This window comes from Oncorhynchus kisutch, linkage group LG22, assembly GCF_002021735.2.
Source record: "Oncorhynchus kisutch isolate 150728-3 linkage group LG22, Okis_V2, whole genome shotgun sequence".
In the NCBI taxonomy this organism is placed as follows: domain Eukaryota; kingdom Metazoa; phylum Chordata; class Actinopteri; order Salmoniformes; family Salmonidae; genus Oncorhynchus; species Oncorhynchus kisutch.
Window position 1 is genome coordinate 49,935,835 of NC_034195.2, and position 14,399 is coordinate 49,950,233.

The 14,399-nt window shown below is 42.6% G+C and overlaps 1 protein-coding gene across 16 annotated transcripts in view; it reads left to right on the plus strand.

Annotated features, from left to right (window-relative positions):
• LOC109867051 (coiled-coil domain-containing protein 136) overlaps positions 1-14,399 on the plus strand; it is a 60,356-nt gene that overhangs the window by 18,540 nt on the left and 27,417 nt on the right. For 8 of the 16 annotated variants that reach the window (XR_004204797.1, XR_004204798.1, XM_031801292.1 and 5 more), the window contains 2 exons: positions 11,045-11,208; positions 12,868-13,021. Coding sequence is in view for 11 of the 16 variants with exons in the window: in XM_031801292.1 (XP_031657152.1) it covers positions 11,045-11,208; positions 12,868-13,021 (318 nt within the window). In the remaining 5 variants the exon portion in view is untranslated. The remainder of the gene's footprint in view (positions 1-11,044; positions 11,209-12,867; positions 13,022-14,399) is intronic. The other 8 variants (XR_004204799.1, XR_004204800.1, XR_004204801.1 and 5 more) reach the window with 1 other exon arrangement.

Consider the following 14,399-nt stretch of genomic DNA (forward strand, 5'->3'; position numbering starts at 1 on the left):
GAGGCTTCAGATCAGGGGCGGTGTGAATAATTAATATCATCCTACGCATAGATGCCACAAAGATGTATCCATGACATACACACATACTGTACATACACAGAGACACATTATAAACATATAGCTGTACGCTTACACACACACACACACACACACACACACACACACACCACACACACACACACACACACACACACACACACACACACACACACACACACACACACACACACACACACACACACACACAATGACTGCATTGAAACTTTCTCTCTATCTTTCTCTTTCTCTCTCTCTCTCTGTCTCGCTCTCTCTGTCTCTCGCTCTCTCTGCCTTGTCACTTTTACCCCAACCTACATGTACATATTACCTCAACTACCTCAACTTCCTCGTAACCCTTGCATATTGACTCGGTACCGGTACTATTTCCTGTGTGCTAGCAGACGTGTGTGTGTTTGTGTGTGTGTGTTTGTGTGTGTGTGTGTGTGTGTGTGTGTGTGTGTGTCACCTAGTGTGACTAAATGCACCACACTGTGTTTCTAAAATGAATTTTTCTAGCCTATGAGTGGTCTCAGGTGTTGTTACTTAGAATGAGCGAGAGATTGTCAGAAAGCTGTTGCAGTAACATATAACATGGTACTGTGTCTGGGTAGTATAATATAATATAACAGACCAAACATCTCACGCTGCTACTCACCAGACGCTTGGGTCAGACCATAGACCCTCTGCCTGTAGACATCTGTCTTGTTGTCCCAGATGTAGGTTAGGAGAGGCATGGAACCACTTCTGGAAGAGATGTCCCTAGCTGTCAACTGATGCCTTAGGTGCTGTATGCTTTTAAGAGAGATGTGATATAATTGGTTATGTGTACGGATGACTGTCGAGGGGAATGCTGTGTGTGTGTGTGTGTGTGTGTGTGTGTGTGTGTGTGTGTGTGTGTGTGTGTGTGTGTGTGTGTGTGTGTGTGTGTGTGTGTGTGTGTGAATCCTCATTTCTGTGTTAGGAAGACTGCTGGGAGGAAATGACCTGTTTGTGATTACTGATAGGATATAGCAGGAGCTGAATGTGGTATATTCCCAATGGGAACTTAATGAGAGATTGGTGAACAGAAGACTATATACGTAGTGTGGTTTATTGTACGATCAGGTTGAATGAAGTTAGCTGTGAAGTTAAGGTGATGTAAGAGATAATCCGGGATTCAAACCTATCACACTTTGTACAACATAGAACACCAAATATTTGTATGCATTGCAAGATTTAAATAAAGGTAAAGTTCCCGTGTTTGTGGAATCAATAAACACTGCATATGTGGGCTCTATCGGAAATTACCTTTAATAAGAAGTGCATTGTCGAAATACAGTTGAAGTTGAAGAACGAGTTTTAATGGAGTCATTAAAACTCGTTCTTCAACCACTCCACACATTTCTTGTTAATAACAAACTATAGTTTTGGAAAGTCGGTTAGGACATCTACTTTGTGCATGACACAAGTCATTTTTCCAACAATTGTTTACAGACAGATTATTTCATTTATAATTCACCGCTTCACAATTCAAGTGGGTCAGAAGTTTACATACACTAAGTTGACTGTGCCTTTAAACAGCTGGGAAAATTCCAGAAAATTATGTCATAGTTTTATAAGCTTCTGATAGGTAAATTGACATAAATTGAGTTAATTGGAGGTGTACCTGTGGATGTATTTCAAGGCCTACCTTCAAACTCAGTGCCTCTTTTCTTGACATCATGGGAAATCAAAAGAAATCAGCCAAGTCTGGTTCATCCTTAGGAGCAATTTCCAAACGCCTGAAGGTACCACGTTCATCTGTACAAACAATAGTACGCAAGTATAAACTTCATGGGGACCACGCAGCCGTCATACCACTCAGGAAGGAGACGCGTTCTGTCTCCTAGAGATGAACGTACTTTGGTGCGAAAAGTGCAAATCAATCCCAGAACAACAGCAAAGGACCTTGTGAAGATACTGAAGGAACAGGTACAAAAGTATCTATATCCACAGTAAAAGGAGTCCTATATTGACATAACCTGAAAGGCCGCTCAGCAAGGAAGAAGCTACTGCTCCAAACCGCCATAAAAAAGCCAGACTACGGTTTGCAACTGCACATGGGGACAAAGATCATACTTTTTGGAGAAATGTCCTCTGGTCTGATGAAACAAAAATAGAACTGTTTGGCCATAATGACCATCGTTATGTTTGGAGGAAATAGGGGGAGGCTTGCAAGCTGAAGAACACCATCCCAACTGTGAAGCATGGGGGTGGCAGCATCATGTTGTGGGGGTGCTTTGCTGCAGGAGTGACTGGTGCACTTCACAAAATAGATGGCATCATGAGGAAAGGACAATTATGTGCATATATTGAAGCAACATCCCAAGACATCAGTCAGAAAGTTAAAGCTTGGTTGCAAATGGGTCTTCCAAATGGACAATGACCCCAAGCATACTTCCAAAGTTGTGTCAAAGGACAACAAAGTCAAGGTATTGGAGTGGCCATCACAAAGCCCTGACCTCAATCCTATGAAAAATGTGTGGGCAGAACTGAAAATGTGTGTGCGAGCAATGAGGCCTACAAACCTGAATCAGTTACACCAGCTCTGTCAGGAGGAATGGGCCAGAATTCACCCAACTTATTGTGGGAAGCTGTGGAAGGCTACCCAAAACGTTTGACCCAAGTTAAACCATTTAAAGGCAATGCTACCAAATACTAATTGAGTGTATGTAAGCTTCTGAGCCACTGGGAATGTGATGAAAGAAATAAAAGCTGAAATAAATCATTCTCTCTACTATTATTCTGACATTTCACATTCTTAAAATAAAGTGGTGATCCTAACTGACCTAAGACAGGGAATTTTTCTACGATTAAATTGTGAAAACTGGAGTTTTAAAAGTATTTGTCTAAGGTGTATGTAAAATTCTGACTTCAACTGTACGTGATTGGATAGAATCCCTGGCCCTAGATTCATATATAAATACTTAGCAAGTGTATTTTAGCTAGCTTAGGTACCAGTGGGACAGGATATGACTGATGCTCTCTCTCTCCTTCCTCTTTTACTCCTCTTCATTACTAACTCATTACAACAGCATCAAACTTTAATGAGACACTCTCACCCAACGCACATGCACCAAAACCCTTGCAGGCCTTAATAAGCTAACAGACCTTTTAGAGACATGAACAATATTACGAGTAGGATTTATTGTTTTGTTTAGCCTTCCGGTGAAGTCACATGAATATGAATGTAGCTCTATACTTACTGTGATGGTATATGGAACATGTCGTGAAGGGTACATGCTTCCCCTGAGCTGTGAGATTGGGCCCGCTGGGCTACTGTAGAACATGTGAACGTCACTACCAATTAACTAGATCTAATGTTTTACTCTCTGTCCCATGCGGCTTTCTCCTCTCTCTCTCTCTCTCTCTCGCTCTCTCTCTCTCTCTCTCTCTCTCTCTCAATTAAATTCAATTCAAGGGGCTTTATCATCATGGGAAACATGTGTTAACATTGCCAAAGCAAGTGAGGTAGATAATATACGAAATGAAATAAACAATAGAAATTAACAGTAAACATTAAACATACAGAAGTTTCAAAACAATAAAGACATTAAAAATGTCATATTATGTATATATATATACAGTGTTTTAACAATGTACAAATGGCATATTAAAATTGTAGACCTCCACAAGTCTGGTTCATCCTTAGGAGCAATTTCCAAACGCCGGAAGGTACCACGTTCATCTGTACAAACAATAGTACGCAAGTATAAACTTCATGGGGACCACGCAGCCGTCATACCACTCAGGAAGGAGACGCGTTCTGTCTCCTAGAGATGAATGTACTTTGGTGCGAAAAGTGCAAATCAATCCCAGAACAACAACACTATATATACAGTGTTGTAACAATGTACAAATGGTTAAAGTAGACAAGGAAAATAAATAAGCATAAATATGGTTTGTATTTACCATGGTGTTTGTTCTTCACTGGTTGCCCTTTTCTTGTGGCAACAGGTCACAAATCTTGCTGCTGTGATGGCACACTGTGTAATTTCACCCAGTAGATATGGGAGTTTATCGAAATTGGATTTGTTTTAGAATTCTTTGTGGGTCTGTGTAATCTGAGGGAAATATGTCTCTCTAATATGGTCATACATTGGGCAGGAGGTTAGGAAGTGCAGCTCAGTTTCCACCTCATTTTGTGGGCAGTGAGCACATAGCCTGTCTTCTCTTGAGAGCCATGTCTGCCTATGGCGGCCTTCTCAATAGCAACGCTATGCTCACTGAGTCTGTACATCGTCAAAGCTTTCCTTAAGTTTGGGTCAGTCACAGTGATCAGGTATTCTGCCACTGTGTACTCTCTGTTTAAGGCCAAATAGCATTCTAGTTTGCTCAGTTTTTTTGTTAATTCTTTCCAATGTGTCAAGTAATTATCTTTTAGTTTTCTCATGATTTGGTTGGGTCTAATTATGCTGTTGTCCTGGGGCTCTGTAGGGTGTGTTTGTGTTTGTGAACAAAGCCCCAGGACCAGCTTACTTAGGGGACTCTTCTCCAGGTTCATCTCTCTGTAGGTGATGGCTTTGTTATGGAAGGTTTGGGAATCGCTACCTTTTAGGTGGTTGTAGAGTTTAACGGCTCTTTTCTGGATTTTGATAATTAGTGGGTATCAGCTTAATTCTGCTCTGCAGGCATTATTTGGTGTTCTATGTTGTACACAGAGGATATTTTTGCAGAATTCTGCATGCAGAGTCTCAATTTGGTGTTTGTCCCATTTTGTGAAGTCTTGGTTGGTGAGCGGACCCCAGACCTCTCAATTCAATTTACAATGTGAAAATAATAAGAATCAAAATTGTCAACGGGACAACAATAACAACAGTAACAACAATAACAACAATAACAACAGCAACAACAATAACAACAGTAACAACAATAACAACAGTAACAACAATAACAACAGTAACAACAATAACAACAGTAACAACAATAACAACAGCAACAACAATAACAACAGTAACAACAATAACAACAGTAACAACAATAACAGTAACAACAATAACAACAGTAACAACAATAACAGTAACAACAATAACAGTAACAACAATAACAACAGTAACAACAATAACAACAGTAACAACAATAACAACAGCAACAACAATAACAACAGTAACAACAATAACAACAGTAACAACAATAACAGTAACAACAATAACAACAGTAACAACAATAACAGTAACAACAATAACAGTAACAACAATAACAACAGTAACAACAATAACAACAGTAACAACAATAGCAACAGTAACAACAATAACAACAGCAACAACAATAACAACAGTAACAACAATAACAACAGTAACAACAATAACAGTAACAACAATAACAACAGTAACAACAATAACAGTAACAACAATAACAACAGTAACAACAATAACGGTAACAACAATAACAAGGGTCAAAATAACTATACATTGAACAATAACAATAAGTATACAGTAGAGGACATGTGCAGGTTGATTGGTCCGTCAGACACTGTCCCTCATCTTAGGGCAGGCAGCAATGTAGTGCGCTGCCAACCCACAGCTCTCTGCGTCCTCCCCCAACAGCACGGGTATCCTACTCTCATCATAGAGGTCTTTGAAACCTTGAATAAGGGTTTCAAATTTGGGGAAATTATTTGGGGAAATTTTCTATTTTCTAGCTCCGTCGCAGGTTCTGCTGTTGTACAGTGGTTGCACAGCCTTTCCTCTACAGGGAGCCACATTTTCCTGTGTCTACCCTTCTCAATGGCAAGGCTGTGCTCATTGAGCCTGTACTTTGTCAAAGTTTTTCTAAGGTTTTGATCAGTAACCATGGTCAAATAGTTAGCCACGGTGTGCTGTCGATTTAGGGCCAGATAGCGCTGCATTTTGCTTTGTGCTTGTGCTTGTGTTTCCCAATAAGAAATTTTGTTTTGTTTTGACTGTGTTGTAATTTGGTTTATTCTGAATGATTGGATGTTCTGGTCCTGAGGCTTCAGTGTGTAAGTAGAACAATTTTGTGAACTCAGCCCCAGGACCAGCTGGATGAGGGGACTGAGGCTTCAGTGTGTTAGTAGAACAGGTTTGTGAACTCAGCCCCAGGACCAGCTGGATGAGGGGACTGAGGCTTCAGTATGTTAGTAGAACAGGTTTGTGAACTCAGCCCCAGGACCAGCTGGATGAGGGGACTGAGGCTTCAGTATGTTAGTAGAACAGGTTTGTGAACTCAGCCCCAGGACCAGCTGGATGAGGGGACTGAGGCTTCAGTATGTTAGTAGAACAGGTTTGTGAACTCAGCCCCAGGACCAGCTGGATGAGGGGACTGAGGCTTCAGTGTGTTAGTAGAACAGGTTTGTGAACTCAGCCCCAGGACCAGCTGGATGAGGGGACTGAGGCTTCAGTGTGTTAGTAGAACAGGTTTGTGAACTCAGCCCCAGGACCAGCTGGATGAGGGGACTGAGGCTTCAGTGTGTTAGTAGAACAGGTTTGTGAACTCAGCCCCAGGACCAGCTGGATGAGGGGACTGAGGCTTCAGTGTGTTAGTAGAACAGGTTTGTGAACTCAGCCCCAGGACCAGCTGGATGAGGGGACTGAGGCTTCAGTGTGTTAGTAGAACAGGTTTGTGAACTCAGCCCCAGGACCAGCTGGATGAGGGGACTGAGGCTTCAGTGTGTTAGTAGAACAGGTTTGTGAACTCAGCCCCAGGACCAGCTGGATGAGGGGACTGAGGCTTCAGTGTGTTAGTAGAACAGGTTTGTGAACTCAGCCCCAGGACCAGCTGGATGAGGGGACTCTTTTCTTTGCTCTTTTCTTTGCTCAGCTTTTAGATGTTTCCAAAACTTCATTGCTCTTTTTTGAGTTTTTATTATTAGTGGATATTGGCCTAATTCTGCCCTGCATGCATTGTTTGTAGTTTTCCTCTAGACATGTAGGAGAATCTTACAGAACTCAGCATGCAGGGTTTCAATGGGGTGTTTGTCCCATTTGATGAAATCTTGTTTTGCAAGTGGACCCCCTTTGGTCTAATTCCCTGAGATCTGGATCTTCTCTGGATAATCATTATTGACAGCAGGCATAGGTCATCTTTGAAGAGTAGGCATTTAACCTCTGAATTGTGTAGACTAACACCAAGTGCTGAGGATTTTTTCTAAAATAGTGGTCAATTCGTTGATGTAAATATTGAAGAGTGCAGGGCTCAGATGGCAACCCTGGCGAAGGCCCCGCCCCTGGTTAAAGAATTCTGTTCTTTTCTTGACAGTTTTAATGCTGCACGTATTGCCAGTATACATGGATTTAATTATGTTGTATGTTTGACCCCCCTACACCACTTTCAATAACTTTGTAGAACAGTCCTGTATGCCAAATAGAATCAAATGCTTTTGGAAGTCGATAAAGCAAGCGTATATTTTGGTATTATTTTGGTGGACATGTTTATCTGTCAGGGTGTGTAGGGTGTAAATATGACCAGTCGCGCGATGTTTTGGTATAAATCCAAGTTGGCTTTTACTCATTGTGCTTATTAAGGAAGTTTAGAAATCTTACATTTATAATACTACACAAAACCTTCCCCAGGTTACTGTTCACACAAATGCCTCTGTAATTGTTAGGGTCAAATTTGTCTCCGTTCTTAAAGATTGGGGTTATGAGTCCTTGATTCCAGATGTCAGGGAAATAACCTACACTCAGGATCAAATTAAACAGTTTTAATATGGCCAATTGAAATTTTGCACTAGTGAGTTTGAGCATCTCATTTAGGATGCCATCAGGTCCGCATGCTTTTTTAAATTTGAGAGCCTGAAGTTTCTTATAGAGCTCCTGGTCAGTAATAGTTTAGTTTCTTATAGAGCTCCTGGTCAGTAATAGTTTAGTTTCTTATAGAGCTCCTGGTCAGTAATAGTTTAGTTTCTTATAGAGCTCCTGGTCAGTAATAGTTTAGTGTCTTATAGAGCTCCTGGCCAGTAATAGTTTAGTTTCTTATAGAGCTCCTGGTCAGTAATAGTTTAGTTTCTTATAGAGCTCCTGGTCAGTAATAGTTTAGTTTCTTATAGAGCTCCTGGTCAGTAATTGGGGAGTCCAGTGGATTTTGATTGTCCTTTATAGCTTTTTCTAATCCATTCAACTTCTCATGAATTTGGCGTTGTTCTGCGTTTGTGTCAATTTGAACGGTGTCGTAGAGTGTTTAAAATGGGTTGTCCATATGTCACCATTTTGTACCGATAATTCCTCTTGTTACGATTTTTTTTAGTTTTTCCAATTTTTCCAGAAGTTGTTTGTGTTTATGGACTCCTCAATTAGTGTCAGCTGCTTGCTGTTGTACTGTGATTTTTTGGTTCTGAGTGTTACATTTCTAGTTTTAAAGTCTCACAGTAATGAAGGCGTAATTCACCATTATTTGGGTCTCTGTGCTTTTTTTTACTGCTAGATTGATGCTTTCTTTACTGTGAGTGAATGTGGAATGCAGAACGTTATCTAAGATTGTTTGGATATTTTGGTTACAGGTTGTGCTGTTTTGTGCCCATCTGTATGAATCTCTCTCTCTCTCTCTCTCTCTCTCTCTCTCTCTCTCTCTCTCTCTCTCTATCTCTCTCTCTCTCTCTCTCTTTCTTTCTTTCTTTCTTTCTTTCTTTCTTTCTTTCTTTCTTTCTTTCTTTCTTTCTTTCTTTCTTTCTTTCTTTCTTTCTTTCTTTCTTTCTTTCTTTCTTCCTTCCTTCCTTCCTTCCTTCCTTCCTTCCTTCCTTCCTTCCTTCCTTCCTTCCTTCCTTCCTTCCTTCCTTCCTTCCTTCCTTCCTTCCTTCCTTCCTTCCTTCCTTCCTTCCTTCCTTCCTCCCTCCCTCCCTCCCTTCCTTCCTCCCTCCCTTCCTTCCTTCCTTCCTTCTTTCTTTCTTTCTTTCTTTCCCCCTCTCTCTCTCTCTCTCTCTCTCTCTCTCTCAATATTGGAGGAGTGCTTTAATACTGTGTGTGTGTGTGTGTGTGTAGGATAATGTCAATCTGTAGTAGTGATAAATATTCCTATTTCCTGATAGGCTATCATAGGCTGTCTGAAAGACAATCCCCATGTGTTGACATAGTAGCGTTAATCTATAAGCGTTTGGGTTTGCTTCAAGTTGCTCTTAGTTCAGTAGCTCACTGAAACAATGTTGACGGTAAGAACAGCTGTTGTGAGTTGGTGGTGTTTTATCACATTTCAGTGTCTCTAGTCAGAACAGTAGTTTCAGAGTGGTGTTATTTCAGTGTGTGAACGGGGTGTTATTTCAGTGTGGTGTTATGATACTGAGGCACATTGCTGAGAGGTGACTCACTGTAACTTCTTAGACATGCTGACCCTCCCTCCCTCCCTCCCTCCCTCCCTCCCTCCCTCCCTCCCTCCCTCCCTCCTCCCTCCCTCCCCTCCCTCCCTCTCCCTCCCTCCCTCCCTCCTCCTCCCTCCCTCCCTCCCTCCCTCCCTCCCTCCCTCCCTCCCTCCCTCCCTCCCTCCCTCCCTCCCTCCGCTGTCCTGACTGTAGCCAATCACTAGCTCAATGAATGTTTTTCTTTTAGCCAGGAAGAATAGAAGGTCCAATACATAGAGAAAAAGGGGGAATGTCACTGTTTTGCTCCCTTGTATCACCTGAGCTTTTACTAAACTATCAGTGTTTGGGTCTCCGGGGCAGCAAAACAATCATGACTGTAGCTTACTCTAACGCCACCTTCTGGAGTGACGGAGAAATTCTGAGCAATGTTGCTAGGTTACAATGTTTCCAACGTTGACATGCATGGGTGTCTTTGTAAATTAATTCCATGCGACTGAATTTATAAATCCCACTGTTTCATGGTATTCAGAAAGCTTTGTAAGCAGGTTGAGAGGTTGACTTGTTGTCTTGTTTAGTAAATGTCAGTGCACTACATTGGAGCTCTAAGTGCACTACATTGGAGCTCTAAGTGCACTAACATTGGAGCTCTAAGTGCACTACATTGGAGCTCTAAGTGCACTACATTGGAGCTCTAAGTGCACTACATTGGAGCTCTAAGTGCACTACATTGGAGCTCTAAGTGCACTACATTGGAGCTCTAAGTGCACTAACATTGGAGCTCTAAGTGCACTACATTGGAGCTCCAAGTGCACTACATTGGAGCTCTAAGTGCACTACATTGGAGCTCTAAGTACACTACATTGGAGCTCTAAGTGCACTACATTGGAGCTCTAAGTGCACTACATTGGAGCTCTAAGTGCACTACATTGGAGCTCTAAGTGCACTACATTGGAGCTCTAAGTGCACTACATTGGAGCTCTAAGTGCACTACATTGGAGCTCTAAGTGCACTACATTGGAGCTCTAAGTGCACTAACATTGGAGCTCTATCTTGTATAGTGACATTTCTTCCTGACCAATGTTACATCCAGTCTCTTAACAAAAAACACGTTCTATTAACATTCAGTGATAAACATTTTATGGAATTTGCAAAGTTTGCTCACCAGGTATTAATCATAACTCCCGCATTTGTAAAGGTTAGTAAAAATAGTTATTTACAAATTATGAAAAAAACTTTAAAATGATGTATTAATGATTCAAAATTAGTTATTTGTCCTCCTGTATTATACCATTTGTGTCAGTATGAACAAACTACATGCTCTGTGAAAACAGACGTTGAGCCATGGATTTCTGTTGCACCGTATGAGTATTTCCACTAGATGGCGCTCTTGTATACTGCACAGGCCCAGAGACATCTCTGAAGCAATTCTTATGAAAGTAAACATACGATAATAGCCTTAGGTCTGGTTTCCAGGAGCAAGATTAGATTAAGCCTGTAGATACTCCCTGACTAAAAAACAATGGAGATTCTTCATTCAAAGTGCTTTTTAGTCCAATCTGTGTCTGGGAAACTGGCTCTTAAAATAAAAAGCACCTGAGAATTTATATCTGAGTGGTCTGAAGAGGTGTTGTGTTTCCATGGTAGATTTTGTGTTTCGAACCATCTATAATGCTGTATTTAACCATGGTATAATTCTGTTTTTAACCATGGTATAATTCTGTATTCTTTCCTTCTCAGATGAGCCCTGTGAAGATCTGAAACCACATAGCAGCCCCAGCCTGAGCCCCAATATGGACAACGAGATCACCGCCAAGGAGAGAGGAGTACTGGAGGAGAATAACGAAAAGGAGACGATGGACAGATATCAGGAGGAGGAGGAGGAGGTAGAGGAGGAGGAGGAGGTAGAGGAGGAGGAGAAGAAGGAGGAGGAGGAGGTAGAGGTAATAGAGGAGGTAGAGGAGGTAGAGAAGGAGAAGGAGGAGGAGGAGGTAGAGGGGGTAGAGGAGGAGGAGGAGGTAGAGGAGGTAGAGGTAGTAGAGGATGAGGAGGTAGCGGAGGTAGAGGAGGTGGAGGAGAAGAAGGAGGAGGAGGAGGTAGAGGAGGAGGAGGAGGAGGGGGAGGAGGAGGGTGAGGAGGTAGAGAAGGTAGAGGTAGTAGAGGAGGAGGAGGTAGAGGAGGTAGAGGAGGGGGAGGAGGTAGAGAAGGAGGAGGTAGAGGAGGTAGAGGAGGAGGAGGTAGAGGATTAGGAGGAGGTAGAGAAGGAGGAGGTAGAGGAGGAGGGGGAGGAGGTAGAGAAGGTAGAGGTAGTAGAGGAGGAGGAGGTAGAGGAGGTAGAGGAGGGGGAGGAGGTAGAGAAGGAGGAGGTAGAGGAGGTAGAGGAGGAGGAGGTAGAGGATTAGGAGGAGGTAGAGAAGGAGGAGGTAGAGGAGGAGGGGGAGGAGGTAGAGGTAGTAGAGGAGGAGGAGGTAGAGGAGGTAGAGGAGGAGGAGGAGGTAGAGAAGGAGGAGGTAGAGGAGTTAGAGGAGGAGGAGGAGGTAGAGGAGGTAGAGGAGGTAGAGGAAGTAGAGGAGGAGGAGGAGGAGGAGGGGGAGGAGGAGGGGGGGGGGGTAGAGAAGGAGGAGGTAGAGGAGGAGGGGAGGAGGTAGAGGAGGTCGAGGTAGTAGAGGAGGAGGAGGTAGAGGAGGTAGAGGAGGAGGAGGAGGTAGAGAAGGTATTCATTGATGTTATATTTTGGTGGTTTATAATCATCTGACATGTTGATAACACTATATGGCTCTTGACTTTGTATCCAGTTTTTAGCCTTGTACTGTATATATTTTACTCTTGTTTTAATCTATATCTTAATGTATATCTGAATCTATATCTTAATGTATATTTAATCTATATCTTAATCTATAACTTAATGTATATCTGAATCTATATCTTAATGTATATTTAATCTATATCTTAATCTATAACTTAATCTATATCTTAATGTATATTTAATCTATATCTTAATCTATAACTTAATGTATATCTGAATCTATATCTTAATGTATATCTGAATCTATATCTTAATGTATATCTTAATCTATATCTTAATCTATAACTTAATCTATATCTTAATGTATATTTAATCTATATCTTAATCTATATCTAATGTATGTCTTTTACCCTTGAATTTTAATCTGCTGCTTTTTTAAAGGACATTTCTCCTCAGGGATGAACAAAGTAGCTGTCTAACTATGGGCCTTTCTAGCTCAGACAAGGCTTACTTACTTCTTACCAATCTGATTAACCAATAAGGCCCGAGAGGGTACCACGGCTAAGAGCTGTGTCCAGGCACTCCTCGTTGCATCGTGCCTACGAACAGCCCCATAGCCGTGGTATATTGGCCGTATATCACATACACCTGAGGTGTCTTGTTGCTATTATAAACTGGTTACTCAATTAAAGCAGTAAAAGTAAATGTTTTGTCATACCCATGGTATACGGTCTGATATACCATGGCTTTCAACCAATCAGCATTCAGGGTTCGAACCACCCAGTTTATAACACTGTATATATCTCTATATAACTAGGAGGAGGAGAAGGGTAGGAGGGAGCAGCTGGAGCCTCTGTCTGAGGAGCAGGAGCTGGAGGAGTTGAGGAGTCAGGTGCTGCAGCTCCTCCTGGAGTTAGAAGGGGCCCGGGAGATATCCAACAAACACCAGGAGGCTTTCCACGAGCTGCAGGGTAAGCGAGAAGTCCATGTGAAACCGCTAGCTAGTTATCTGTGGTGCATTAGCAGTGGCATGCGACGGTCACACTATCTCCCCTGAGATCGCCAGCGACAGACTAGTCTCTAGGTCTGTCCTTGGTTCTTTGTAAATGTTTGTCTCGGACAGGATCAGTTCCTCATCGTCCCTGAATAGAGAGCTGCATCATCGTTCTGGAAATGATGAGATAGTCAAACTGACTAAGACCTTAGTACTGAGGACATAGTGAACACATTAAGACCTTAGTACTGAGGACATAGTGAACACATTAAGACCTTAGTACTGAGGACATAGTGAACACACTCAGCTCAATGCGTGCTGAGTTCAGTCTCAGTTGCATACTCTAGCAGGCTCTCCAGTTGGGCTGGTCTGTGACTGACAGGCTCTCCATTTGGGCTGTTCTGTGACTGACAGGCTCTCCATTTGGGCTGGTCTGTGACTGACAGGCTCTACAGTTGGGCCGGTCTGTGACTGATGTGACTGACAGGCTCTCCAGTTGGGCTGGTCTGTGACTGACAGGCTCTCCATTTGGGCTGGTCTGTGACTGACAGGCTCTCCATTTGGGCTGGTCTGTGACTGACAGGCTCTCCATTTGAGCTGGTCTGTGACTGACAGGCTCTCCATTTGGGCTGGTCTGTGACTGACAGGCTCTCCAGTTGGGCTGGTCTGTGACTGACAGGCTCTCCAGTTGGGCTGGTCTGTGACTGACAGGCTCTCCATTTGGGCTGGTCTGTGACTGACAGGCTCTCCAGTTGGGCTGGTCTGTGACTGACAGGCTCTCCAGTTGGGCTGGTCTGTGACTGACAGGCTCTACAGTTGGGCCGGTCTGTGACTGATGTGACTGACAGGCTCTCCAGTTGGGTTGGTCTGTGACTGACAGGCTCTCCATTTGGGCTGGTCTGTGACTGACAGGCTCTCCATTTGGGCTGGTCTGTGACTGACAGGCTCTCCAGTTGGGCTGGTCTGTGACTGACAGGCTCTCCAGTTGGGCTGGTCTGTGACTGACAGGCTCTCCAGTTGGGCTGGTCTGTGACTCCACTGCCACCGTCTCCCTATAAGGACAAATGAGATGGATGTGGTTATCTGACCAAAGAGAGAGAGAGATGAATAAATATACTGTACATAATAAACATAGCATTGCAATAAATGGGTAATTAGACATAATAATATCATCTAATTTCAGCAAAAAAAAGAAACGTCCCTTTTTCAGGACCCTGTCTTTCAAAAATAATTCGTAAAAATCCAAATAACTTCACAGATCTTCATTGTAAAGGGTTTAAACACTGTTTCCCATGCTTGTTGAATGAACCATAGACAATTAAAGAACATGCACCTGTGGAACGGTCGTTAAGACA